The 27,257-nt window shown below is 41.7% G+C and overlaps 1 protein-coding gene across 1 annotated transcript in view; it reads left to right on the forward strand.

Annotated features, from left to right (window-relative positions):
- OTUD7A (OTU deubiquitinase 7A) overlaps nt 1–27,257 on the forward strand; it is a 394,020-nt gene that overhangs the window by 291,100 nt on the left and 75,663 nt on the right. The window contains 1 exon segment of the mRNA XM_087428823.1: nt 177–395. Coding sequence (XP_087284949.1) covers nt 177–395 — 219 coding nt within the window.

Below are 27,257 nucleotides of genomic sequence, written 5' to 3' on the forward strand. Positions count from 1 at the left end.
TGTGTACATGCATGTCGTGTATATGTGTGTGGTGTGTTCATGTATGTGTGTATGTATATTTGTGTACATGCATGTGGTGTATACGTGTGCCTGTATGTTTGTGCATGTGTGCGTGCTCACAGAGCCACACCCCCACCCACTCAGTTCCTGTGTTGTCTTTCCCTCTCCCCCTGCAGAAAAGCGACTTTCCCGAGGGATTTCTCACGCCAGCTCAGCCATCGTCTCCCTGGCCCGGTCACACGTGGCGAGTGAGTGCAACAACGAGCAGTTCCCCCTGGAGATGCCAATCTACACATTCCAGTTGCCAGATCTGAGCGTCTACAGTGAAGACTTCAGGAGCTTCATCGAACGTGACCTGATCGAGCAGGCAACAATGGTAGCTTTGGAGCAGGCAGGTGAGTGTCTCCTCCCAGCAGGCCCGCGTTCCTTAGGCTCAGGGAACAAGTGGGGCTGGCCTAACTTATATCGGTGAGCAAGAGAGAGGCGTGGTGTGTGACTCTGGCATTTTCAATTAGGACTCCAGATGCTTGCACCAGACCCCTGCTCTGAAGACAGACTCTGCTCTAGCCCAGCGCTGGCTGGATGCAGTGGCCGGTGACCGTGGCGCTGCCATCTCTTGAGTCTTCCTTTTGTGCCTGGCTTGGCTAGCCCCCCCTAAAGAGAACTCGAGCTGCTTTGCCTTACTTCTCTCTCCAACTGCACTTCTCATCCAGCTCCTCATGGGTGCTGAACAAAAGATAAGAAAGACCATGGGCTTTGAGAAAAATAGGAGACCCTGTCCCGTCCTGTGGACATGAGCAACATATGTAAGCTCCTTGAGCCTCACTTTTCCATCTGCAAAGATGAGCAGACAGGTCCCCAGGCTGGGGAATTTCTTTGAGTATAAATGACACATGCCTTGCACTGCTGTTAGTCTCCTGCCCTCCCCACCCTCCTGGCTTCCGGGTTGAAGAAACCTAAAACCCAACTTTGCTCTCTCCTCCTTCTCCTTAATGTTTATTCTGACATCTGATGAGGAAGAGATTCAGGGAGCAAGCCAAACTTGTCTTCTTTGGAGTTCCTAAGGATAAAATAATTAGTTCAAAGCAAATGTCTGAAACAGATGTAGGCTCTCTCAGAGACAGAGCAATACCTGTCTCACTCATAATCATTTGCATTATAAATCTTTGCAAAATCATGTCTGGGGGCTTCTTAGACACACACATGGAAGACTCCATGCCCTTCCTCTCAGGCACACCATGCATCTCCCCTTGTGGCCCTGCCTGCCAGCGTGGAATGACAGTGCTCATGGGGTGTATACTCACCTAGTCAGGGGCTGGGGCTTCGGAGCAAGGTCTTCTGATTCTGATTCCACCTTCAGCCAGCTGTTTCCATCTGCTGTGGAGTGGAGCTTCTGCTTCCAAAGGCCTGGCCTATGGAGATGCTCCCGTGTGGGACATCCCAGGAGAGCAGGTCGGGGTGCCTTTGACTGAGCATGGTAGAGAGAGGGTCTGGTCAGGCCTGCAGCCAGCAAGTGCTGCTCCTCTAGGGAGAGGGCCCTAAGACTGAAGAGAAGGATATATAGGTTGGTATGGTCTTGATGTTGGTTGAGGGACCAGTCATTTCTTCCAAATCTTGGTAGGAAAGAAAAGGTGGCACATCAAAACTAGTGAGAACAGAGGATTCCATGAAGGGACTATTGACCAAGGAGTGGGCGTGTTTTAAGTTCACCTACAAAGGATAGTGTTGTGCCTGGAACTGGCACCACAGGGACATTGCTACCCTTGGGCCTGGCAAAGAGGCGAAGGATGAGAGTAGCTGATGGAGATAGCCACTGGCAGAAAGTTTGGCTTTAGCGAGAGAGAAGATGCTAGAGAAATAAATACTCAAACCACACTCTTCCCACACCATACAGGCTCTGACCAGTGCCTCTCACTGGCAGAAGAGCGGAGAGCAGAGAGTTCATTACTGGGGTCCATGGAGGTCGCCCTATGGGCACAGAACAGGATGGAGAAGGGTGGAGCAAAGATTTGCAGGGCAAATGGGAAATACCTAGAAAGTCGATGTGTCAGGCATTTCTACTACATCCGAGCTCCTGTGTCTACTTGGTTTCATGTCATTGCTTCTTAGAGCAATCCAAGAGGCATCCTCATCCACTTGCTTCAAGAAGGAAGGCACAAAATGCGTGGAGACAAGTAAAGGGTGGTAATTAGTGGGGCTTATTTGTGTTGGGCAGCCTGGCGAACAAGTCTCGGCCACAGGACTTGGTTGAGCCTTACCCGTGGCCTGCTTGGTTCCAGAACAGGGTCCGCACTCCCAATAACTGTGTTGGCTCTGATGCCATGACCATGGATGAATTGTTGTCTCAGCTGCTGCACAGCTGTCAGAAGCAACCCGATGACTGACACCCACAGCCTTGCTCTGTCTTACCTTGGGATCATGGGTCAACAGACATAAAACAATCTGTCTGGATTAGCAGTAATCCTAGTCCACTCGCTCTGAAAGGCGGCTGTTTTATAGATGCTTCTATGTGAGTAATTCAGATAAGATAATTTAAACAAAAGATTCACTGTTCACAGAGAAGGGAAAAATTAGTATATGTTAAGAAAGAAAAAAGTTTCAAGAGCTAATTTCTCTTGAATGCCACAACAGCTCAGACCTTTATAAAGCTCGATTCTGACGATTGTGAGTATGGGTAGGTAATTGCTGCTGCTTCATTTGAAGCTCGAGTCCTGGGATAGGGTGCAGAGTCCACCATGATAGCCTCCTCCATCAGCTCTGTCATCCTCAGCAAAAGCCCTTACTTCTCTTAAATGGGTTTTCTGTTACTTTTTCCATATATCACATATTAATTTTTATCACTTACATCTTATCTTCTGGACTAGCATTTTAAAAGGGTACTATTTTACTGAAACCATCCAGTCTTGGAAAACACCTTTTAAAAACACAAACTAGAGGGAACGGGGAGGGAGGTGGGCAAAAGGGATAATTAGGCACATGTGTGTGGTGATGGGTAGTAATTAGTATTTGGGTGGTGAACATGATGTAATCTATGCAGAAATAGAAGTATAATGATGTACACCTGAAATTTATACAATGTTATAAACCAATGTTACTGCAATAAACAAAAAATTAAAAAAAAAAAAAAAACTGGGGCTGGCCCAGTGGCGCAGCAGTTAAGCGCGTGCGCTCCGCTTCGGTAGCCCAAGGTTCACAGGTTCGGATCCCGGGCATGCACCAATGTGCCGCTTGTCAAGCCATGCTGTCGCAGCATCTCATATAAAGTAGAAGAAGATCGGCACGGTTATTAGCCCAGGGCCAATCTTCCTCAGCAAAAAAAGAAGAGGATTGGCATTGGATATTAGCTCAGGGCTGATCTTCCTCACAAAAAAAAAAAAAAAACCTTACTGAGTTAAGATGCTAAATTCACCAGCAGTTCATTGTTTATGTTGCATGCCAAGAGAATGGAGGAACTGGCAGCAGTGATGTCCCCCCAGCGCTCTGTCGATGCAGCAGGAAGCCTTGGGGAAGCTGGCTGACCCACAGTGCCTGGCAGTCCCTCTCCTGGTGCAGTGGGAGCCTGAAGGTCAGGGTGCAGCCTGGGGTGGGAAATGAGGACCTGGAAGAATGAAAGAGTACAGGATAGATGTGCATTCATTTCCTCAGTGCAGCGAGACAGTCTCCAGGCTGGGCGGGAGCACAAAGCTGACCCCGGCCCACCGTCCATCTGACTTCTCTTTCCTCAACTCTCAAGCTGGGGCGTAGACTAGATCATCCCTCAGGCACTTTCCATGCCTGGATTCTGGTGACCCCTGGCTGGTGCCAGACGAGTCCCACACATTCCCCAACCCCATCCGGGTGAGGAGCCTGGCCCACTGGGAGGTGGCCTTGTTCCCTCTCACCCAGGCTGTGCTGTTCAGGTTCCCATCACTATCCGTGGGGAAAACAGAGCTCCACCATAGAGTAGCGATTTGGGAGAGCTGCTCAGTATTGCTGGGTGTAGGGTACAAATTCCTCCTTCTAGTAATTTAGTGCTCAGGATCGTTATGAATAAACTATTGATATGCATGGGATATGTATGTGTGTGTACTGTGTACGTGGTAGATTGACACAGATATCAAAAAAATATTAGTGAAAAAAATCCACTTGTTCAAGGCATAATTCCAATTGTGTTTGGAAGGAAATATCTCTGTCACAGGGCTTTGGGGTAGGGGACTTCCCTGCCTTTGGGACTCTACAGGAGCCCAGGCTTCATGTGGTCCAGAAAATCTGCAAAAATGGCCTTCACTCAGGTAGCGTTGCCCCTGGCCCAGCCATCCATCCCAGGTTCTTGGCTCCATGCTCTCAGTGCCTGGTGTGGGCGATCAGGGGCCGCCCCATCAGTTTGAGGGCCCTCTGTGTCAAGTGGGGTGTCAGTCTTCACCTCCCACAGAACCCCACAGATGGGGAGTGCCATTCTCCCCAGGCCTTAAAACCCTAGAGGGCACAACCTCCTCCCACGCCATGACAGCCCTGGGGGCAACAGAGGGCCAGATCATCAGGACACAAAAGCACTGACCTCCTGAGAGAGGAAGGAAGCATGATCTTCATTCTTTAATGGTTAGCCTGCCATGGAGAATACAAGAAGCCGTTCATTCCTCAGTTGGGTTATCCTGCTACGTTCACCTATAGGAAGACTCAGAGATCATGGGTCTCTAGGTTTGGGAAGTACCAGCTGGCACCTGGCCCAGAAGCCCCCCAGAGCGTGGGCTAGACAGCGTGCGGGACTTCAGTGAGTTCATGGATGCAAAGGGCAGAGACATATTGTGTAATATAGTAGTTACTGCATACATGGGAAATAGAAATATAGAGGTCAGAAAATATTTAGGGACACCTTTGAGTTGTGGTGTTGAGTCTTGTCTCTGTGGGAGAATAATCAAATTGGAGCGAATCTGCCCAAGAAATCATAAGATGTGCAGAAGGTTTTGAAGGCTCCCAGAGTCAGCCCCCCTGGCTGAGTCCCGGGTCAGCTGAGAAAACTTGGCCAAGTTACTTGGCCCACTAGAGCCTCATTTTCTTCCACCTTAAAGTCAGAGATGTGTGAGAGCTGCCAAAACAAGACAAATTCACCCAATGCAAACCTGTGTCCGTGAAACGCCCCGGGCAGGTGCTGGGGCTGTTGCTGCAAACCACACAGATGAAATCCCTGCCCTGGCGGAGTTCTAGTGGGGAGGAAAGACAATAAACAGGTGGACCATACATATGAAGTAAGCCGGCGAGGACTGCCATGGAGAAGTGAAGAAGCAAGGCAGGGGATGCAAGATGAAGGCGCGGAGACCAAGGCAGGCCTCCTGAGGGCAGGGAGGAGGGAGCGATGGAGACATCGGCTTGGGCGTTCCTGGCACAGGGAGCACAGCTTCAAAGGGTTGGCCTATTTAAGAAAGGCCAGGGGCGCATGAGCAGATGGAGCGAGGGCTGGAGGAGATGGAAAGGAAGGCAGGAGAATGGTCGCCAGGGGCCCAGGGAGCCCTCGTGAGCCCTTTGGGCTTAACGGTCTACAGGATGTGCAGCTGGGGGGTGCATTTTGAACAAGGGAGTGACATGTTTGGATTTACGTCTGACACCTTCTGGCTGCTTTGTCAAAAATGGAGTATAGGGGGGCCGGCCCAGTGGCATAGTGGTTAAGTTCCCACGCTCCGATTCAGCGGCCCAGGGTTCATGGGTTGGGATCCCAGGCGCTGACCCATGCACCGCTCATCAAGCCATGCTGTGGCAGCGTCCCATATACAAAATAGAGGAAGATGGGCACAGATGTTAACTCAGGGACAATCTTCCTCAGCAAAAAGAGAAAGATTGGCAATGAATGCTAGCTCAGGGCCAATCTCCCTCACCACAAAAAAAAAAGAAAGAAAAAAACCATGGAGTATAGGGAGGCAAGAGAAGCAGCAGAGAGAGCAGGGAGGAGGCAGCTGCTTTGGTCCAGGCAGGGGGTCGGGGGTAGGGGGTGGCCAGGGCTGCAGGGGTGGCAGTGAAAGTGCTGAGAAGAGCCAGGTGCTGAAGCAGGGTCTGTTTTGAAGGTGGACCCACAGGGCTTGCTGATGGGTTGGATGGGGCTATGGCGGAGAGATAAGCGTCCAGCATGACCCCAAGAATGTTACCCTCAGCACACGGGCAGATGATGGTGCTGTGCGGAGATGCAGACCCCTGAGGAGCGGCAGGTTTGGGAGGTGCTGAAGAGGCCAGTTGCAGCAGGCAAAGTCTGAGCTTCTGGTGAGACTTGTAAAGATGCTGTCCAGTTGACCGTGTGAGGCTGGAATTCAGGAGATGTCTGGGCTAAGGATATAGATGTGGGAGTGAGCACTGTAAGATGAAGTCTGTGGGAGGGATGAGCTCATCATAGGGACCTCCCACCAGGCCCCCAACACAGCCCTGTGCAATGTTGAGTGCCAGCTGGATGAGGGAGTCTGGAGCACAGACAGAAACGTAAGGGAGCCAGACCCGGAGCACACAGTCACAGTCCATGGGAGGGACTCACAGAAGCACATGCAAGGCACAGTGATGCTGGAGAAAGGGGATCGGTGGCCCTGGGTGGGTGGGAATTGAAAGGAATCACAGGGTCACAGTTAGGGCAAGAACGCACTCGTCTTTCTTCTAGAGAATTTTAGTGTTTTGTTTTCTTTCATCTAAGTATCGTAGTGGGTGACGAGCAAAACGACATCTTATTTTAAACTGTGTGGTAACCATCTGTTACAAAGCTTAAGTTAATTGGTCCCATTATCATGTATGAATCAGAGGAATGTTGCTTGGAAAAGGCAGAATAAGTGACTAATAGCTCCTTACCCATGACACCACCAACCTCCCTTGATGGTGTTCACCTGTGATTTTATTCTTTGCAGGAGCTGAAGTTTTTAAAAAAAATATTCACAATGCTAGTTCCTGTGTGTTCTTTCTGTTCTTAACTGAAGTTATTGTGTGAGGAGATGTGAGTGACCACTCCATCAAAGTTAGCAATAGGAACACTGACCCGTGTCCTCAGACACACTGCTCATGTGAAGAATGCCTTTTTCTTGGGCGCCAGGTTCTGGGTCCGGCTGGAGGTGTGAGAATGGCACGGGGCCATATCAGTTCCCCAGAGGCTGGGAAGTACGGGCATTTACCGTGGCTGGGTCGTCTTCCCAGGGTGATCGCATGTTATTCACAGCCCCAGGCATGCTCTCAACTGGGTGAGAGTCTTGAATTCCAGAAGCCAACTTAAACCAAACAACTAAGCCTTCCTTGCCTTCCATCCCCCCAGCCACAGAATTAGGTTTTGTCGTGATTCACTTAGCTTCAAAATGTGACCGAATACGTGGGCTAGACTGAGATTTAGAAAATGGTAAGTTCCGCATAAGAAATTTGAGCAAAAGAAAGGTAGTGTGTTTAGGGAAGATGCCCTGTTTTAAATGGTATCAATGCTCAGACCTAGAAAGATTACTTCTAGGTGTACGAGATACTTTCTAGATGAAAGATAACTTCTAGATGTGTAGGATTACTTCAGGATGAAAGATGACTTCTATCTGTACTGATGGATTTTCACCCCCATGGCTCCTCTCCTGGGTTCAGAGCCCTGGAATGCACCAGGACAAAGTGGAAAACCACCCCCCTGGAGGAGTAAAGCTGCTTGGGGTCTGCCATGAGCCAGAGTCTGTCTTGTTCAGCATAGATGTGTCCTGTTGGAGGTAAATGAGCAGTTAACGTGCTCAATTACTATTTGTTTAAGTTTTTGAGGGTAACGAGGTATCATCTAACACTTACACGTGCTGGTTTCCAAGGAGTCCTCTCCCTGGCCTAGGAGCATGACATTAGTGACTATCCCTGTGACGTATGTTCTAGAAGGTAAACATGGGGGCGTGCAGGACGAGGAGGGGGGAGGGAAGAATGAGTAGTTGGGTGTGAACGTTATCTGATTTGTATAAAATGAACACTTTCTCAGGTAGCATTCCCACTCTGAAACTTCAGGTGCTATCCCTGTTTTACGGGAATTTCCAGGGAGCTGAGAATATTGGAACGTTCTTGAATAACTGGGGGGAGACGGAGCTATTTACATTGGATTCATGAGGTCAACAAGAAAGAAAAGATCTGTCTTCTAGAGGATGAGAGTGGAATCACACCAAAGGGGCTTCTAGAAGTTATGGAGTCTGTTTCCCACCTCTGGGCAGGACGGCCTCTCACCTGACCTGGAGTGACAGGCTCAGTGCCGTGCTCGTAGAGCAACGCCGCTGTCTCCCTCAAGGTCAGGAGGGCACACTTTCTCTAAGTCATTCTGCTCTCCCTCCTCCCAGCAGCACAGGGGAGACCGAAGGCCACTGGGACCGCACGTCCTGGAGTTGGACTCAGTGCGTGTTCAACTACCCTGAGCCTGAGCCCGGCCCAGAGGTGTGCTCCGGCCCTCCAGGCTCACAGGCCAGGGGGAGACACACCTGCAGACAGAGCCCAGGATGACGTGGGCAGTATACCATGAAATGTGTGAGGTGACTTGAGGACAAGGATTAAGCATGCTTGGGAACACCACTGAAAAGAAGTCCTTGTCAAAATCACTGGGAAGTGACTGGGGAAGGGGTGGCGAGGTGGTCCCTGCCCCAGGGGCCGGCATCTCCAGGACTGAGGGGCGGTGACCAGAAGCTGGCGTGACTGCAGCAGGGAACGTATGAACGACGAGTCTGCTGTGGGTTCCCAAGAGACTGCGTGTCTTCAGGGAGAAGAGATGGTTTAGAAGTGACGATGGGGAGCAGGGACACTCCAAACCCCAGGCGATGAGGGTTATGAGAGGAAACAGCTTCCATGAGGGTGGGGAGTCACAGAGAAAGCAGCCTGCTTCTGCCTGCCCTCCAGCCTCCCCCAGTTCTCTAGGCATCTTGAAGAAGTACCAGAGTGGAATTGAACCAAAGGGACTTTTTCCACTATGAGTGTTAATATTAGTTCATGCTTCAGGCTTCTTGAGACTAAGAGGCAGTTACACGGGGTGAGGACTGGGCGCCTCAATCCTGTCCAGGATGGGCGCTCTGGCTGCTGCGCCCCTGCCTGTATGTCCTCTCTGGGATGTGGATCCGCTCCCAGCTCTGGGCCATGGTGTTCTCTGTGCACCTCGCAGGAGCGGTCCCCTTTCCTTGTGACTTCAGCCTTTCTTCGTGCATAGCTCCCCTTAGTACCGTGCGCTTCAAGGACACAGGTAAACGTGTCCTATACACTTTCTAAACACTCCTGGGATAGGAATGTGAAACAAATGGACAGAATGCCTATTTGAATGTCCTTTGGCTAAAGGACACTGTATCCATTTTCTTTGGATACATAATAAATTACAACACATTTAGCAGCTCAGACAGCTCAAATTTATTATCTCAGAGTTTCTGTGGATCACCAGTGTCTGTGTTTTAGGTGGGTCCTCTGCTCAAGGACTTCTCAAGGCTGAATTCAGGTTGTCAGTGGCTCTGCCCTCATCTGGAGGCCCAACTAGGGAAAGATCCATTTCTGAGCTCCTCAAGTTGTTGGCGGAATTCAGTTCTTTGCAGCTGAATAACTGAGGCCCCTGTTTTCCTGACAGCTGTGGACCAGAGAAGCTCTCAGCTCCTAGAGGCCGCTCTAAAGACCTAGGTCCTTGCCACATGGCCCTCTTCACAACATGGCAGGTTACTTCTTCAAGACCAGCAAGAGAATCTCCCTCTCCTCTCTCTTCTCTCTGACTTTCCCCTTATCTGATCCCCAAATCCTCTTTTAAAGGCCTCGCCTGATTAAGTCAGGCCCACCAAGGATAATCTCCCTCTGATCACCTCAAAGTTAACTAAAAAGTCAACTAATTACATCTGCACAACCCCTTCACTTTGCCAGGTAATGTAACCTAATCATGGGAGTGGCATCCCAGTATAGTCACAGTCCCACTCACACTCAAGGGGAGGGGATTACACAGGGCTGTACACCAGGAGGCAGGAATCTAAGGGCCACCTTAGAAGAATGCCTACCACAGGTGCAGTGTTGTTTTTTGCAATATGACAGTGCAGCTGTTCTAAAAGATCCAAGATGAAAGATTAAATCACGCAGAACATACTGTGATCGAGAGAATTTTCCCAGCTTCCCAATGTGCCATTGTTAACCATTTCACTTGGGTTGGTATATTACCATGTGCTGTGGCTAGAGGCAGAGTGTGTGTTGGGGTTGAATTCAACTCTTGGTGGTTTCAGATTTCAAACAACGTGTGTCTGAGCCCTCTGAGGAAACCATGCCCTCTTGTTGGGCTCTCTTGAGAGATGTGGCCACCTGGAGTGGGCCGGGGGTAGGCACAATGATAACTGTGCTTTTCACGTATGCGCATAGCACCTACCATGTGTTAGGTGCATTATGCAGCATTAATTGCCTCCAGAGCTCCCATCAGCTGCATGTGGTTGCCCACATGATCTCCACTTGACAGATAAGGAAGGGGAGACTCAGAGAAGCAGAGCGGCTCACCTGTGGCCCCCCAGCCTGTAAAACGGTAGAGCCATAGGAGCCGAGCTCTGGGTGCCCCCACCCTGCCCTTTCCACCATACCTCCTCAGCCCAGCTCAGAACCTTGGGAACCATCACCCTTTCCCTCAGGCTATGTTCTGCTGAGTTTCCCATCCCAAATAGTAATTGCATGATTTCTTGGTTTTTTGTAAAGAGTAAATCACCAATACCAGAGAAAATCTCCAAAGGGTCCCTCTTGAGAGGCCAATTATTACGTAAGCACTGGAGTCAGGCAGTCATAGAAGGACATATTGCTGACTGCAAGAGCAGAGAGATTGCAAACAAGGCAGAGAGAAGGGGCCCCACAAATTACAACAGTCCCGATCTTGGTTAGCTCTCCTCATTCTGACAGGTTTGTGACTGATCACAAAGTCCCATAAGATTCAGTGATAAATGAAGCCCATGTGATAAATCCGGCTGAACAGATCTCATATGATCAAAAAATACTCATTAAGTCACTATTGCATCATCACTGTTCTCATTTTTATTTGTGTAGAAAAAATAAAGCACCAAAAAGAATTCCATTTGGTAGTCCAAGTGGTAGAAGTGAAAAGAAAGTGAAGGGGGTGTCCAAGGAATGGTTAGAAAATAGAACTTTTAGATGACTTAAAAAGTGGTAAAACACAATTGCTGGTGGCTAGATCTATGCGAAGCCAGTCTGTCAGCAATTCTATGTAGAAATAAGAAAAATGTGATGTTAAAGTATATTTTAGTCACGATATGTTAGCAATTCTATGACTTAGTCTTCTGTTTATAGACTCAGTAAGCATCTAAGGTGCCCCTTCAATATTTAAGAAATGGATGTACTTTTTTGCATTTTGTGGGGAAAATAATATGGAATGGAAATATTTGCAAAGTGGGGTTTTCTGAAGGCCTTTCATCCAGCAAGCACTCGCTCTCAGGAATCTTACCACCTGAATCTGTTCTTTTGCCTCCAAAATGGCATCTCCGGTGCCAGCAGCTTCTAGCAGTCTCTCCCTCAAGACAGTTTAAAGAGCTAGGCCCATCACCCTTTCTTTTAACTCTTTATTGAAACATAACACACGTACAGAAAAGTGTACAAATCTAAGTGCAGAACAAAACACATTCTATAACAAGGACTCAGATCAAGAAAACTGCCTCCTAACAGCGTAGAGTCTTTTGGCCTCTTTGAACTTTATATAAATGGAATCATAAATGGGTTAAGCTTGTGAGATTTATCCATATTGTTAAGTGTAAATATAGTTTATTGTCATTGCTATATGGTATTGCAACGTGTGCATTTACTACAAATTATTTATCCACTATATTGTTGAGGCATGTTTGGTGTCTTAGTCAGTCCAGGTGGCCATAACAAAACACCATAGACTGGGGGCTTAAACAACGGAAATTTATTTTCTCACAGTTCTGGAGGCTGAAGTCCCAGATCAAGGTGCGGGCCAATTCAGTTTCTGGTGAGAACTCTCTTCCTGGCTTGTAGACAGCCACCTTCTGGCTGTGTCCTCACATGGCCTTCCCTCGGTAGGTAGGCGCAGAGACAGAGAAAGAACAAGATCTCCGGTGTCCCTTATAAGGACGTTAGTGGTGTCAGATCAGGGCCACAACCTTATGACCTTATTTCACCTTAATTACTTCCTTAGAGGCCCCTTCTCTGAGTACAGCCACACTGGGGGTTAGGGCTCCAACATATGAATTTGTGGGGACGCAAACATTCAGTCAATAACCTTTGGGTTGTTTTCAGTTTTTGATTATTATAAATAGTGCTGCCATGAACATTCTTGTACATGTTTTTAATGAACACGTGTATACAGTTCTGAAGAGATATGCCTAGGAGTGGTATGGCTGGATTGTAGGATGTTACACATGTTCAGCTTTATAACATTTTCAGTGGATGTACCAACTTTCTCTTCCACTGTCCAGAGTTCTGGTTGCTCTGTATCATTTGTCTTTTCATTTTAGTCACTGTGCTGTAAGTATAGTGGTATTCACATAGTGGTTTTAATTTTTATTTTCTAATGACTAATAAAGTTGGGTACCTTTTCATGTTACTAGTTGTTTGGGTATCCTCTTTTGCTGGTATCTTTTCAGGGTTTTTTTTGCTCTTTTTTACAATTATCTTTTTGATTGATTTGTGGGGATTCCTTGGTATTCTGGATATGAGTCCTTTGTCAGATACTCATTGCAAATATCTTCACCCACTCTGTGGGTTGCCTTTTCACTCTGACTGACTTTAATGAACAAATTATCGTAATACTAAAATAGTTCAATTTACCTTTTATTCTTTACTTGGAGAGATTCTATTTTAGTTTAAGAAATCTTTGCCTACATTGAGGTCCTGAAGAGAAAAGCTCCTGCCTTTCACATTTAAATCTACAATCCACCTAAAAATGATTTTTTATATCATGTGACGTAATGAAAGTCCATTTTCCCACGTATTTATCCACCTGACCTGGTACCATTCATTGAAACCATCCTTTCTCTGTTATACTGCAGTGTAACCTTTGAGATAAAGCAGGGAGCTGTATACATGTGGGTCTGATTCTGGACTTTCTGCTGTTCCGTTGCTTGATTTGTCTGTCTTTAGAACAAAATGACCATAGTTTTGTAAATCTTATATAATTTTGTAAGTCTTACAAAGTCTTACAGTTTTGTTTTTCTTCTTAAAATTCGTCTTTGCTGTTCTCAGACTTTGTATTCGCATATAAATTAACTTCAATGGAATCTATATAGATTATTTATACATACATATATATATATATATATATATAATGGGGTCCATATAATTCCATATAAATTAATCTATAGATCAATTGAGAGAATTGATATTTTTATGATATTAAATCTTGTAATCAATCCATGGTCATGGTATGTTCCTTAATTTCTTTTACAAATATTTTGTAGTTTTCAAAGTAAAGGTCTTGAACATTTTTCATTAGATTTATCTCTATGCATTTTATGTATTTTTTGACATTGTAAAATACATCTTTTTTAAAATGCCAGCAACAACTGAGATATAGATATAAAAATGATTTTTGTTTATTGATCTTGTATTCTGAAACTTTTCTAAATTTACTTATAAATTCTAGTAGTTTGCAGATTCTTTTGCACTTTCTAGGTTCGTAATCTATAAACTGTGAAGAATGATAATTTTATTTTTTCCTTTCCCATCCTTGTAGGTCTTTTCCTTTCTTTTCCTTGCGTTGTTGTATAGGCTAGGCCCTCCAAGAACTTTTTGAACTGGAGAGGTAATAGTGGATATCCTTGACTAGTTTCCAATCTCAGAGGTAAACTTGCTTTGTTTCACCATTAAATATGATGTTGGCTCTAGGATTTTTGTGGATACTTTATATGAGATTAAAGCAATTACCTTCTATTCCTAGTTTGCTAAGCTTTTTTCTTTCATGAATGGTGTTGAAAGTTATCAATTGCTTTTTCTGTATCTATTAAAATGATTATATGATTTCCCTCCTTTTTTTTCTGTACATTGGTGGATTACATTGATTTTCAAATGTTTACCCACCCTTACTTTCTTGGAATAAACCCCATTTAGTCATGATATTATCCTTTTTATATCCCTAAATTTGATTTGCTAGAATTTTGATTAGGATTTTGACATCTGTATTCATGAAAGATATTGATCTTTCATTTCCTGTAATGTCCGCATTAGGTTTTGGCATCAAATTATTCAGGCCTCATAAAAAGAGTTATAAAATCTCTCCTCTGTTTCTATTCTATGGAAGAGTTTCTATAAGATTGGTGTTATGTCTTCTTTAAATGATTGGAAAACCTCACCATGAGGCCATGTGATCATGGAGTTGTGTTTTGTATGCATTTTTAAATAACAGATTATATTTCTTTAAAGGAGTTTGGACCATTTAAAAATATCTATTTCTTCTTACATCATTTTTAAATGTTTTTGAGGAGTTTTTCTCTTTTATCTGAATTGCCAGATTTATTGATGTTAACTCTTACTATTTTTTAATGTCTCTAGGATCTGTGATGGTGGCCCCTTTTTCATTTCCAATGTTGATACTTTGTAATTTCCTTTTGTTTTCATTAATAATGTTGCTAGAGACTTATAAATTTTATTATTCTATTCAAAGAACCTATTTTGGCCTCTATTGGCTTCTTTACTATTCTGTATTTCCTGTTTCATTAACCTCTACTCTTACCTTTATTTTTTTCCTTTGGGTGAAAAGGCAAAGAAAACGACTTCTTCCTTTGGGTTAGATATGCTGTTCTCTCTTCTGGCTTCATGAATTGGAAGCTTCTGTCATTATATCTTTTTCGGCAGTATGCTATAAATGCTATAAATGCTATAAAGCCATAGAAGTCTTTCTTGTAGTGGTTTAGCTAAATCTTACAATTTTTGATGGATGATTATTCTTTGTCATTCAATTTAAAACATTTTCTAATTTCTCTTGTAATTTTTTCTTTGACTCATAGATTATTTAGAAGTATGTTGCTTAATGTCCAAGAAAATGGGGATTTTTGTGTGTGTTTTTTTTCTAGTTTAATTCTTCTGTGGTGAGAGAGTATACAATGAATGATTTCAGGCATTTAAAATTTGTGGAGACTTGCTTTATGACCCAGCATCTGATGAAATTTGAGAAATATTTCATATGTAGTTGAAAAACATTTGAATTCTGCCCTTCTCAGGTATAGAGTTTTATATAGGATAATTATATCAAGTTTGTTGATTTTGTTGTTCAAACCTTTTCTATCTTTAACCGAGTTTTTATTCACTTGTTCTACCAGCTTTTGAAAGAAGTGTGTTAGTCTTCCCTATGATTGTGAGTTTCTCTATTTCTTCTTCAATTCTATCAACTTTTTCTTCATATATGCTAAAGCTATGTTATTGGGTGCATGCAGATTTAGACTTGTTATGCCATCCTGGTGTGGTATATCTTTAGTTTTGTTTTTAGGTGCAGGCTTGATGGCAATTAATTCTCTGCTTTTGTTGGTCAGAAAATGCCATTCACATTCATATTTGAGGGATATTTCTAGGCTTCACAGGTCACATAATGTTTCTATCACATATTTATTCTCTTTGTCTTCACCTTCCCACACATCTCTCTCTCCTTCTCACCTTTTAAATATGTAAAAGACATTCTTAGTTTGGAGGCCATACAGAAGTAGGCCACTGGCCAGATTTGACCTACAGACCAATATTTACTGACTCCTGATCTATGTTATTTTCTTACTTCTACTTTGGATTTATTTACTGTCCTTTTCTAACTTCTTGAGATGCATACTTAATTCATTAATTCTTAACCTTTGCTCTTTTCTCTTGTAAGCATTTAAGGTTATTAATTTTCCTCTGATTACTATTTTAGCTACACCCCACAAGTTTGAAATGTAGTATTTTTGTTATTATACAGTTTCAAAATATTTTCTAATTTTCATTTGGTTTATTCCTTAACCCATGAATTACTTGAAGTGTTTCTTGATTTCTAAATATATGGAAAGTATATGAAATATTTCTAGTTACTGCTTTATATATTTCTAGCTTAATTGCTTTGTGGTCAGAGAGCACGTTCTATATGATTTGAAATTTGTTGAGACTTTTGCTTTATGGCCCAGAATATGGTCTTTTTTTTGTTTTGTTTTGTTTTTAATGTTCAGCATGTGTTTGAAAAGGATATAGTCTTGTATTATGGATTGTGTATGTCCATTTGGTCATTTATTATGTTTTTCAAATCTATGTGTATATATATATATTTTTTACTTGTTCTCTCAGTTACTGAGAGAGATGCATTAAAATTTGCCACTATGATTGTGCATTTGTCCATACCTCTTTTTATTTTTATGGATTTTTATTTTAGTTTATTTTAGTTTATTTTGAGGAAGATTAGCCCTGAACTAACATCTGTTGCCAATCTTCCTCTTTTTCTTTTTTCTCCCCAAAGCCCAGTACATAGTTGTGTATATCCTAGTTATAGGTCCTTCTAGTTCTTCTATGTGGGACGCTGCCTCAGCATGGCTTGATGAACGGTGAGTAGGTCTGCGCCCACGATCTGAACTGGTGAACCCTGGGCTGCTGAAGCAGAATGTACGAACTTAACTGCTATGCCACCAGGCTAACCCTATGGATTTTTCATCGTGTGTAAATCTAAGGCTATGTTATTAGTTGCAACTAAGTTATATCTTCCTCATGAATTGAGCTGCTGCACATTACAAAGATTACCAATTTAAACCTAGTAATTTTTTTGCCTCTTAGTTTATTTTATCTGATATTAATGGAGTTACCCTAGCTGTCTTTAGGTTAAAGTTTGCCTGACACACCATTCACCCTCCTTGTACCTTTAACACGTTTGTATTCCCATGTTTTAGATGTGTCTTTTGTAAACAGCATGTAGTTCATTCATTCTTAAAATCAGTTTGACAACGTTTCTCTTTTAACAAATGCATTTATTTTTAATTTAACCAGTGTTTGTCCCTGTTCTATATAGGGTTTTTTCCTTCCCTTACAAGCCCTCTTTTAAATCAATTGAATATTTTCTAATCATTTCATTCTTTTCCTCTACTAGTTTTGAAGTTATACACTCTCTTTCTATTACTAAGAGGTTACCCTAAAAAATATAATATGCATGTGAATCACATCTCAAATTAATCAGCATCTTAACCTATACCCATACAATACACAAACCTTAGACTAGTCCAATTTAATTTACCCCCCTTTTTTGATTCATAAGTTATTGTCATTTATTTTAATTCTACACTATTAATTTCATCAGATATTGTTATTATTGTTTTATACAGTCAGTGTTCATTTACATTTTACCATTTTTATTTCTCCTCATTGTTTCTTGCATATCAGATCTTCCTTCTGTTCAAAATTCATCCTTTGGAATTTCCTTGGGTGTTTGCTGGTTTAATTCTCTCAGTTTTTAGCCGTCTTAAAATGTCTTTGTTTTACTCTTATTTTTGAAAAACATTTTTGCTGGACATGGTATCCTAGATTACCACTTATTTTCATTCAGCACATTGAAGATATTATTCCATTGGCTTCTGTTTTCCATTGTTTCATTTGAGGCATTAGCTATAAGTCTGCCACTCCTTTGAAGATAATCTTTTTTTTTTTAATTCTGTTTTCACATGTTTTCTGTCTTATATTGTGCAGTTTCACTAGGACATGTCAAGGAATAAATTAATCTTATTTTTCTTGCTTAGAATGTCTTAGCCATTAAATCCGTGAATTTATTTCTGTATATTTTGTCTGAAAAAATCCTCAGTCAGGATCTCTTCAGTATTACCTCTGACTCATTCTTTTCTGAATTTCAGTTAGACAATGATAGACCTTTTCAGTCTATCCTGCATGTATCATAACCGCTCTTTCATATTCTCTCTTTCTTCCCCTCTTAGTTGCATTCTGGATAATTTCGTCTGACTTATCTTCATGTGTATTAATTTTTTCTTCAACAATGTCTAATCTGACATTAAACTGATTCTGAGTTTTTTATTTTAATTATTATCTCTCCTTTTTAAGTTTTATTTTTGTTTTCCAAATCTTCCTCTGATTCTTCAGGCATATTTTGTTTCATTCTTTTGTGTCTTTTAAACATTTTAAACATGCTTATTCATAGTCTCTAGCTGACAATTTTTAACCTCATGTTTGTAAGTGTCTAGGAACTGCTGATTTTGTGTCTATGACTCTTATTCATGATGGCTGGTTTCTTATTAGGTTTTTAATTTGAGCCTAATCAGAACGAAGTCAATAGTTACAACATTTCTGGGAGAAGTTGTTTTTAGTTTTTTATTCCTCTGCTAAGCCCAGTCTAGAAGAGACAAATTTCCCTCTCAGCTTCCTTTGCTAGTAGGAAAATTATCTCTAATCCTTGCACTCAGGGGATCGTTTCTGAGGGTCCTAACTTTAGGGGGGAGGAGGATCCCCAGTCCCAATTCCCTACCCCACAGGTCTCTGAAAAAAGCTTTTTTCTGCTTCTCATGAAGTGATTATATAGGCAATATGTCTCCACCCAAAGGAGATGCAGGGTTGGTGCGTATTTCTGATTGCCATTCCGTATTAATTTTTTGGTCTTTGGGGATTTACCACACTGGATATACATTTCAAAGGGTTGTTGCAAAAAGGATTATTTTCTCGGATCCCTTTTTCTCTTTAAATCTATCCTGTCCCACTTATCTCAGGGAGAGGGGCTACTCTCTTCTAATGACTGAGGACAAAGCCTTCGGCTCCCACTTTCTTTGCTGTTCTACACACATGCACACAAGATCTTATTTTACATTATTTTTTGCTAGGTATTACAAAGAAATTGAGAATAATTAAATACAGAATAACTAGCAAAAGTGAGAATAACTAACAAAAGTAAAAATCAACAGGAGGTTGTAGAGATATAAGAAATAGCTCAGTGTTTTTGAAGAGTCATTTTCTTTGGTCCTTTGGAGTTGATGCCTATAAAGCCAGCTTAGCTCCTGCTCTTTTCTTATATTCCTAACATCATTCTTTTCCCCTTAGACCTACTCAACTTTTTTCTTTAAAGCCTCTTTCTCCTAATACTTTAGCCTAAACAGTGAATGTATGCAAAAAATTTAACATGCTATCTGTAGATACGTACTTGATACAAGAGGGTCATTTGCATTTCTGAGGACCTCTAGATGGTGCTGCTCAAGCCATCTGTACTGAAGGACCACTTTTTGTAAAATTTCCAATCCACTCTGAACCGATACTTCTATAAAATTCAATAAAAATATTGCAGCAAGGGCCATTGCTATCAACACTCCTAAACAGTTCCCTCTCGTTTCCTGTCCTCACCTCATTGTGCACCAGCAGATCTCACTGAGCAGCACTTGGCAGTCTGCGTGAAAAGTACGTCCCTTAGACCTTTCCTCTGTGGGTGCAAAAGCAACTGTGCTTACCCTCAAAAGGACCTTAGTATGTGAGGGTACTTTGTAAGCCAAAGGGTTTTGGTTCGTTCCTTCATTAGTTTATTCATAAATACATTCCTTGATTTAACCCAGGGTTTTGGACCTTTTTTGACAAAAACACATGTATAGTGCTTTCTATATGCCAAGCCCTGTTTTAAGTGCTTCCCAAATATTAACATATTGTTTATAAAATCTCTATTATATTAATAGTGTTGCCATTTTTCAGAAGAGGGGACTGAGACATAAAGAGGTTAAGTAACTTGTCCAAGGTCACACTGCTAAGAAGTGGTGGAACTAAGATTTCAACCTATAAAGTCTAGCTCTGGAGTCCCTGTGCTTAACCAGTCTGCTGGCTACCTGTCTGAGCCCTTGATTATCTTAAATATTTAGATACTCAGTTCTGCAAGTGTAGGTTTTCCAAAGCCTGCTTTGTGGGTGAATAATTCATTTCTTCCCCATTGTCAACGTGAAACAATTGGCCTTTATAGCAGAGAACTCTGAATTGAGAAGGATGAGCAGGTCTTCTGCCCGCTTTGTGGAAAGAGTGATGACTGACTAGCATGTCTTCCCTGAAAAGGATGATGATTTATTAATGCTGTCTGCATGGGTGCGAAAGGGCATGGACATGATACACTTCAGAGAAGTCACCTGTAAGCCTCAGGGCCTTGTGCCTCTGAAAAATTTGAAAATTATAACCAAACTGTAAAAGTTCCAGCTCATCTATTGAAGAGGAGAAAAATTCAGTCAAACTAAGTAACTGCATCAGTTAGATTCTCCCAAAGGGTATTCAACTGAATTCAACCCATTTTTTAAAACTGAATCAGGACAAATGAGTTAATTTACATAGAAATTGTCTTTGACACCAGAATAGAATGTCTCCATTTATGAGTGTAAAACTGTGGAACAAACCCACATGGCATTCTTTTTGTTTTGAACATTTTCAAATCTAAAAGAAAGTTGAAAGCTTAGTACCTATATATCTTGCACCAAAAATCACCAGTTTTCAGAGTTTTGTCACATTTGCTTTCTCTCTCTTTATGTAAATATGTAACGTTTTTTCCGAACCATTTGAATATGTATTGCAAGTGTGTATCATCTGAAAATTCTCCTATAAAACCAGAACATTATCACTCCTAAGAAAAATAGCATTAACTTCATATGCTATCTAATATAGACCCCAAATTCACATTTTACCAATTAGCCCCAAAATCTCATTTGTAATTTTTTTTTCATTCCAAGACCCAATCAAAGTTTCTACATTGCATTTGGTTATGTCTCTTTAGTCACTTTTAAAGAACATCCCCCTATCTTTTCTTTTGTTTTTCATGATGATGACTTTTTTGAAGAGCCCCAGCCAATTATCCCATATCCCATTTTTGAACTCATGGGATTCATTCCCCACCACTTCTCTTTAGGGGCCATGTGACCCCGGCTCGCCCTCCCAGTTTCTGGAACAAGGAGAGGTCAGAGCAGTGGACTCTGTCTGATCTGCATCCCCTATAGGGAAAGAAAGGGGAGGAGCCTGCCTTGCAGGAACACTGGCGATCCCAGAGAGTAGGGTTGAGGGAGAGACAGAGACAGAGGGGGAAGGAACATGGGAAAGAAGGAAATACTATGGTTTTGATGTGGAAATCAGAGGCCTAGGAATGAGTCTTGTACACAACACGCATTTATCTACATTTAATGGTATACTTTATCTGTTTTAATGTTATATAATGAAAAAATTACCCAATTCATGTAGTGGTGCCTCTGGGGAGGGAGGAATGAGAATGAAAATCAGGGAGGCACGGAAAGGGAACTTCAACTTGATCTTTAGTGTTTTTTTCTTTTGCATCGAAAAGAACAAGCTGAAGCAAATATGATGGGGTTGACATTCACTTGGTTCTGGGTGATGGGTGTATTGTTCTCAGCACTTTTCAAAATTTTCGTAGAAAAAATAGAATGAGAGAAACAAGCAAGAGAGAGTGAAAGTAAGAGCTGGAAAGGGAGAATGGGTGACCCTTGTTTTTCTAAGGAAGCATGATAGAAAGACTAGTCTGTGACTTCAGGCAACCGTAGACTGAGCTTCAGCTCTACTACAGATTGAAGAGAATATTTTTTGAAATCATACCAGCTTAGAGAGTTAAAATTGGCTTGCCACAAACTCACCCATGTCCAACTAAATTAAACCAGCCTTGTTCATGATCTGATTTTGCCCTGGATGAGCAGTGGCTCCTTTACAATTCAGTGTACATGATCTTGTTTATTTACTCTCTGGGCCTCAGTTTCCTCATCTGTAAAATGGGAATATGCATCCCCACACAGAGTTGGGTGATTTATTGTGAGTCCTGCAGTGAGCAGGACAGACACTAACCTAGCCCACAGGAGCGTCAACCCTGACTCCATCATTACGCCACACGACACTATGTCTGGAGACAGGGAAGCTTGTGACCAGGTTGGCAGTTCCTCAGTATCATCGAGGACCCAGACACACCCAACTTCCTGCTCTTCTTTCTTTAGCCGGTTCATGCTGTCTCCATTCAGGCACAACGTGGCTGTAGATGCGTCTGGCGACACATCCTCACACAACATGGTCCAGGGCAGCGAGAGAGAGGCCCTGTCTACAGCACTTTTGAAGGATGTGCACCACTTTCCCAGTAGCTGCCCCAGCCGATTTCCTCTTACATCTCAGGGCCAAGTGACAGCACGTAGCCACACCAACACTAGCAGGCGGCATGGAATTGCATGGGTTCTCTTGAACCTATCGACATTTCCTCCACAGGGCAAGAAAGCAATCTCATCTCACCTGAAAAACATCAGACAGAGCAGGGGTCTGTGACCAAGGATGGGAGGGAAAATCTATTGGGTAGGCAAACCACAGGGTCTGCCTATAAATGTGGACCACGTGCCTCATTAGTGCCTCATTAGTGTATCCCCTGTGCCTCCTCCCCACCCGCATCCCCCTCATTTCTCTGCTAACAGCCTCCGCACCTTCCGGCTCTTGCGAGGAGCCACTGCCAGCTTAGATCCAATTCAGAGGATGAATGAGGCTGGCCCACCTTAATATTAAATGTGTCAGGCTCTCAGCTGTTACAGCCACTATGTTCAGTTTTATGCCTTGTAAGCAAGAATCTTATAATTTTCTTCCACTTTGTGGCAACCCAGTTTTAATATATCCCAGCCTGGATGTTTATAAAAAGGCTTTGTAAAATCAGATGAGACAGGTTGCTATTTCACAGCCTAGAAAAAAAAGTTACCAAGTGATGGCATCTTATTTCCAATTATGTCTCTGACAGGGCATCCAGTGGCACCATCAATTAAAGCCTTTAATTGCATTTCTCATTTAGTTTTAATAAGATGACTTGCAAGGGGTGAGAATATACCAATTTGTTAGCATAAGCATTAGCATCTTCGTATAATAGATGTCTGTCTATTTAATTTTGTAGTGTTAATTTTAATACATGTTTTCATTTAGAATTAAGGGTATAGTTATTTTGTATTAATAAAACCACTTATTAAAATGCAATTACTGAATCTTAACCAAAAAGCTCTGTAGAGCAGATAGGTATCCAGTTTAAACCAAGTACTGACAAGGTTTATTGTATTAAACTATGTTATTGGGGTCATCTGTTCAGCAATAACTCTCTGACTCTGAATTAAATGTACTTTTGAGGGTTTTAATTTCTAGCATTATTTGCAGTCCCTTGTCCTTCATGTTTCATTACTTATTGCTGAAAGCAGTAACACTCTTTATCCAAATTAATTCTTAATAATGACAGATGGCTCATTGGAACGTAAATAATGTGATGTCCCTCCAACTGTTCCAATCTTATTAGTATTATTCTCTTTCTTAAAAAAATAAAAGTTCAATTAAATGTTTTCACAGCTTCTTGGAAATATCTATTATAAACATTCTCACTTGATTGAAACTCTACAAAGATTTGAAGACCCCAAAAGGTGACTGTTATAATTCAGGCCCCAAATAAAAAAATGTATGTCACTAGTAGTTTCACATAACATTAGAAATGCAAGATAAAACCATTCATAAACTTGAAGCAATTTTTTAAATAATTTTAATATAATCCAAGACATGTAAGATGATGTTTGTGTTACCCAGCTTGAAAGATAGCATCATCATATGAACCAAGCTGTAAAGCCTTTTCATGTATACTTCTTTTCAAAAGTAGTTCTGAGCTCAAGCAGCCCCCTCACCCCATCACCCCCACCCCAACTCTGCCTTTCCAGGGAGAATGGAGTCTTCTGTCTCCATCATGGAGATTCTTCTGCGTTGTTCACCCAATTTCCCTCCTGTTCCCCATCTTTCCCTGCTTTGGGTTATCACCTCATTTTGGTGTACAGTCTTCCCTTGGTATCTGAGGGGGACTGGTTCTAGGAACCCCCACAGATACCAAAATCCGTGGATGCTGAAGTCCCATATATAATATGACGTAGTACAATGAATACAGTGGGGCACTCTGTATCTGCAGGTTCCGCATCTGTGGGTTCAACCAACCGCAGATCAAGTCAGCAGATACAAAACCCGTGGATGTGGAGAGCCAACTGTAATGCATCCTCCAGAAGCTTCCAGAGAAAGAGTGAATGAGGATGTCTTGACCCAGATTCACTAGAAAAAAGAGCCTGAGGCAACTCAGTGCTGATTCTTTATTTTGGAGATGCAATCCCAGATTTGTTAGCAACTAGTTTTATTGAGAAATAAGGCTGCTAGGAATATTCTTGTGCAAGTTGTATGTTTTCATTTCTCATGGGTAAATACCCAAGAATAGAACTGCTGAATCATATGCTAAGTGTATGTTTAACTGTATTAGAAATTGTCAAAAGATTTTCCTAAATCATCATGCCATTTTACATTCCCAGCAACAAAGTAGGAAAGTTCCAGTTGCTCTGTATCCCCAGCATTTGCTGTTGTCAGTCTTTTTAATATTACCATTCTAGTAGGTATGAAGAGATGACTTAAGGTGGTGTTAATTTGCATTTCCTTGATGACTAATAACATTGAGCATCTTTTCATGTCCTTTTTGACCGTTTGTACATCCTTCACAGTGAAATATCTTGTCTTTTGTCCATTTTTATCAGGTTGGCTGGTTCTTATTGATTTGTAGGCATTCCTAATATATGCAATTACAAGTCCTTTTCAGAAACATGTTTTATGGATATTTCATCCCAGTCTTAGGCTTCCTTTGTTATTTTATAATGGTGTCTTTTAATGGGCAGAAATTTTTATTTCGATGAAGTTAAATGTATCAATTCTTTTCTTTGCCAATCCCAATAATATTCTGTTTTTTTTCTGGGACATTTTATAGTTTTAACTTTTATATTTAGGTCTATGAATCTTTCTAAGTTTAGCTTTTACGTTTATGTCTATTATCCACCTCAAATTAATTTGTGTTTGTGATGTGAAAGGGGTATTGAAGTTTTTTTCAAATATCCACTAATTCTAGCACCATTTGTTGAAAAAGTACTTTCCTTTCCCCATTGAAAGCTATAGGAGCCTTTATAAAAAAAAAATCAGTGGCCATAAATGTGTGGATCTATTCTGGTCTCCATGTTTTGTTCCATTGATCTTTTTGTCTTTCTTACACCAACACTATCTTGCTTACTAGAGCATTATAATAAGTTATGAAATCAGGAACTGTAAATCCTCCAACTTTGTTCTACTTCAAGATTATATTGGCTATTCTAGGACTTTTGCATATCTGTGTAAATTTAGAATCAACTTGTCAATTTCTGAAAAGTAGCCTTCTGGGATTTTGATTGGGGTTATGTTAGATCAATTTGGGGAGAATTTGGTATCTTATCAATAAGGAATTCAATCTATGTACATGATAAATCTCTCCACTCATTTAAATCTTCTTTACATTTTCTCAGGAATGTTTCTAGTTTTTCGTCTAGATATAACATATCTTTCATAAAATTATGCCTGTGTATTTTATGTTTTTAATTCCTTTTTTAAAATAGTTTCTTGCTAGTGTATAGAAATACAAATAATATTTGTATATTGACCTTGTTTCCTGGGATATTGCTACATTTGAATTCACTTATTAGGTCTAGGAGTTTTTTGGTAGATTCCTAAGTATTTTCTACATAAGTAATCATGCTATCCACTAATAAGTACAGTTTCATTCTTTTCTGATCTTTATGCCTTTTTTTCATGTCTTATCACACTGGCTCAGACCTTCATCAGTATTGAGTATTGTTCTTCATCTTGGATTGAAAGCACTCAATATCTTGCCATTAAGTATCATGTTAGCTGTGGGGTTTTCGTAGATGACCTGTACCAGGTTATATTCCTAGCAATTTCAGTTTTGGAGGATGTTTTTGCTGGATACAGAACTCTAGATTGGAGATTGTTTTCTTTCAGCACTTTGATGTCCTCGTTCCGTTGTATGTAGGCTTCTATCTTATTATTCCCCTTGGTATGTAATATATCCCTTTTTTTCCTACTTTTAAAACTTTCTCTTTAATTTTCAGCAGTTTTACTCTATGCCTTTGTATGGTTTACTTTGTATTTATTCTTGTGGACATTTATAGACCTTCTAAAATCTGTATCTTTCATCAGTTTGGAAAATTCTTGTCCATTATCTATTCAAACATTGCTTCTGCCCCATTTGCTCTATTTTCTTGACTATGTGAATCATAGTTACTTTGAAGTCCCTGTCATCTAACCTCAAAATCTGGATTACCTGTGTGTCTTTTTCTATTACCTCATTTTTCCCTCTTGGTTTTCAGTCGTTTACTCTTGTTTTTTTTTTTGTTTGGTTGGTTTTGGTTTTTGGTTTTTGGCATACCTAGTAATTTTTGATTGACTTCTAGACGTTGTGAATATAAAATTGTAGTAACTCCAAATGATGACATCCTCCTCTAGAGAGGGTTTACCCTTCCCTCTGCTTGTGGCTAATTACCTTACTCTGGTGAGAAACTGCTGAGTTGAGGCTGGGTTCCAGTCCTAGTAAGGCTTAGTCTACTTTAGGTTCACTCCTGGTCTTCCAGTATTTTCAGCTCATCCTATTGTATTTTATGGGACCTCCCTCCCCTGGTGGATAGTGAACTCTATCTCATGAGGCTTCTGAAAGAGTCTGTGTTATATCAAGAACTGTCATATGTCTGAGATTTTACTCTTCTTGCAAGTTAATAAACTAGCCTGCCATGGCTTTCTGGATGTTGGCAGAAGACCTGAGACTCCTGGGTCATAGAAGAAGGACACTGTTAACGTTTAAGGCACTGCAGCAGTTTGGGAGATCCACACAGGAGCATTTTGATTCATGCAGAAGTCTGCAGGGGTGGTTCTGAAAAACAAAGCATAATCAATGTACCACCCTCCCCCCATGCTTTCCTGGGTCTAGGATATTCCTTCCCCATATGCTAGAATTGTTGCTGTCCCTCCACCATCACAAAATTGACGTGTACCATCACAGTATCTATAATTTACCCTTTTCTTTTCAATCACCCCCTAATCACAACAGACCTCTCATCCACAAAGGTCAACCATATGAGGGACAAAAGCATTTTTATAAAACTGAACCATAATTGAGTCTGAATCCCCTAAGTCCCCTCTTGGCTGCACTGCCACCCAGAGGGTGTGGCAAACAGGCCATCCTGGGGTTGCCATTAGGGAAAAGAAAGAAGCAACTTGGCCAGAAATGGTCATAGTGGAATTGAATTTTCAAAACAGGTCTTCCCTGCTCATCCTGCTTGTTACCTAGGGAACAGTTGATAGGGTATGATCCCTTTTGGAGACAGCCACATTCAGTGAAAAAACTGCGTTACTAAGGTACTGTTATGGACTGTATGTTTATGTCCCCCCAAAATTCATATGTTGAAGGTCTAACCCCCGGTGAGATAGTATTTGGAGATGGGGCCTTTGGGAGGTGATTAGATTTAGATGAGGTCATGAGGGTGGGGCCACCAGGATGGGATTAG

The sequence above is a fragment of the Ceratotherium simum genome, chromosome 3 (genome assembly GCF_057802395.1).
Source record: "Ceratotherium simum simum isolate JZ-2026a chromosome 3, ASM5780239v1, whole genome shotgun sequence".
NCBI classification, from domain to species: domain Eukaryota; kingdom Metazoa; phylum Chordata; class Mammalia; order Perissodactyla; family Rhinocerotidae; genus Ceratotherium; species Ceratotherium simum.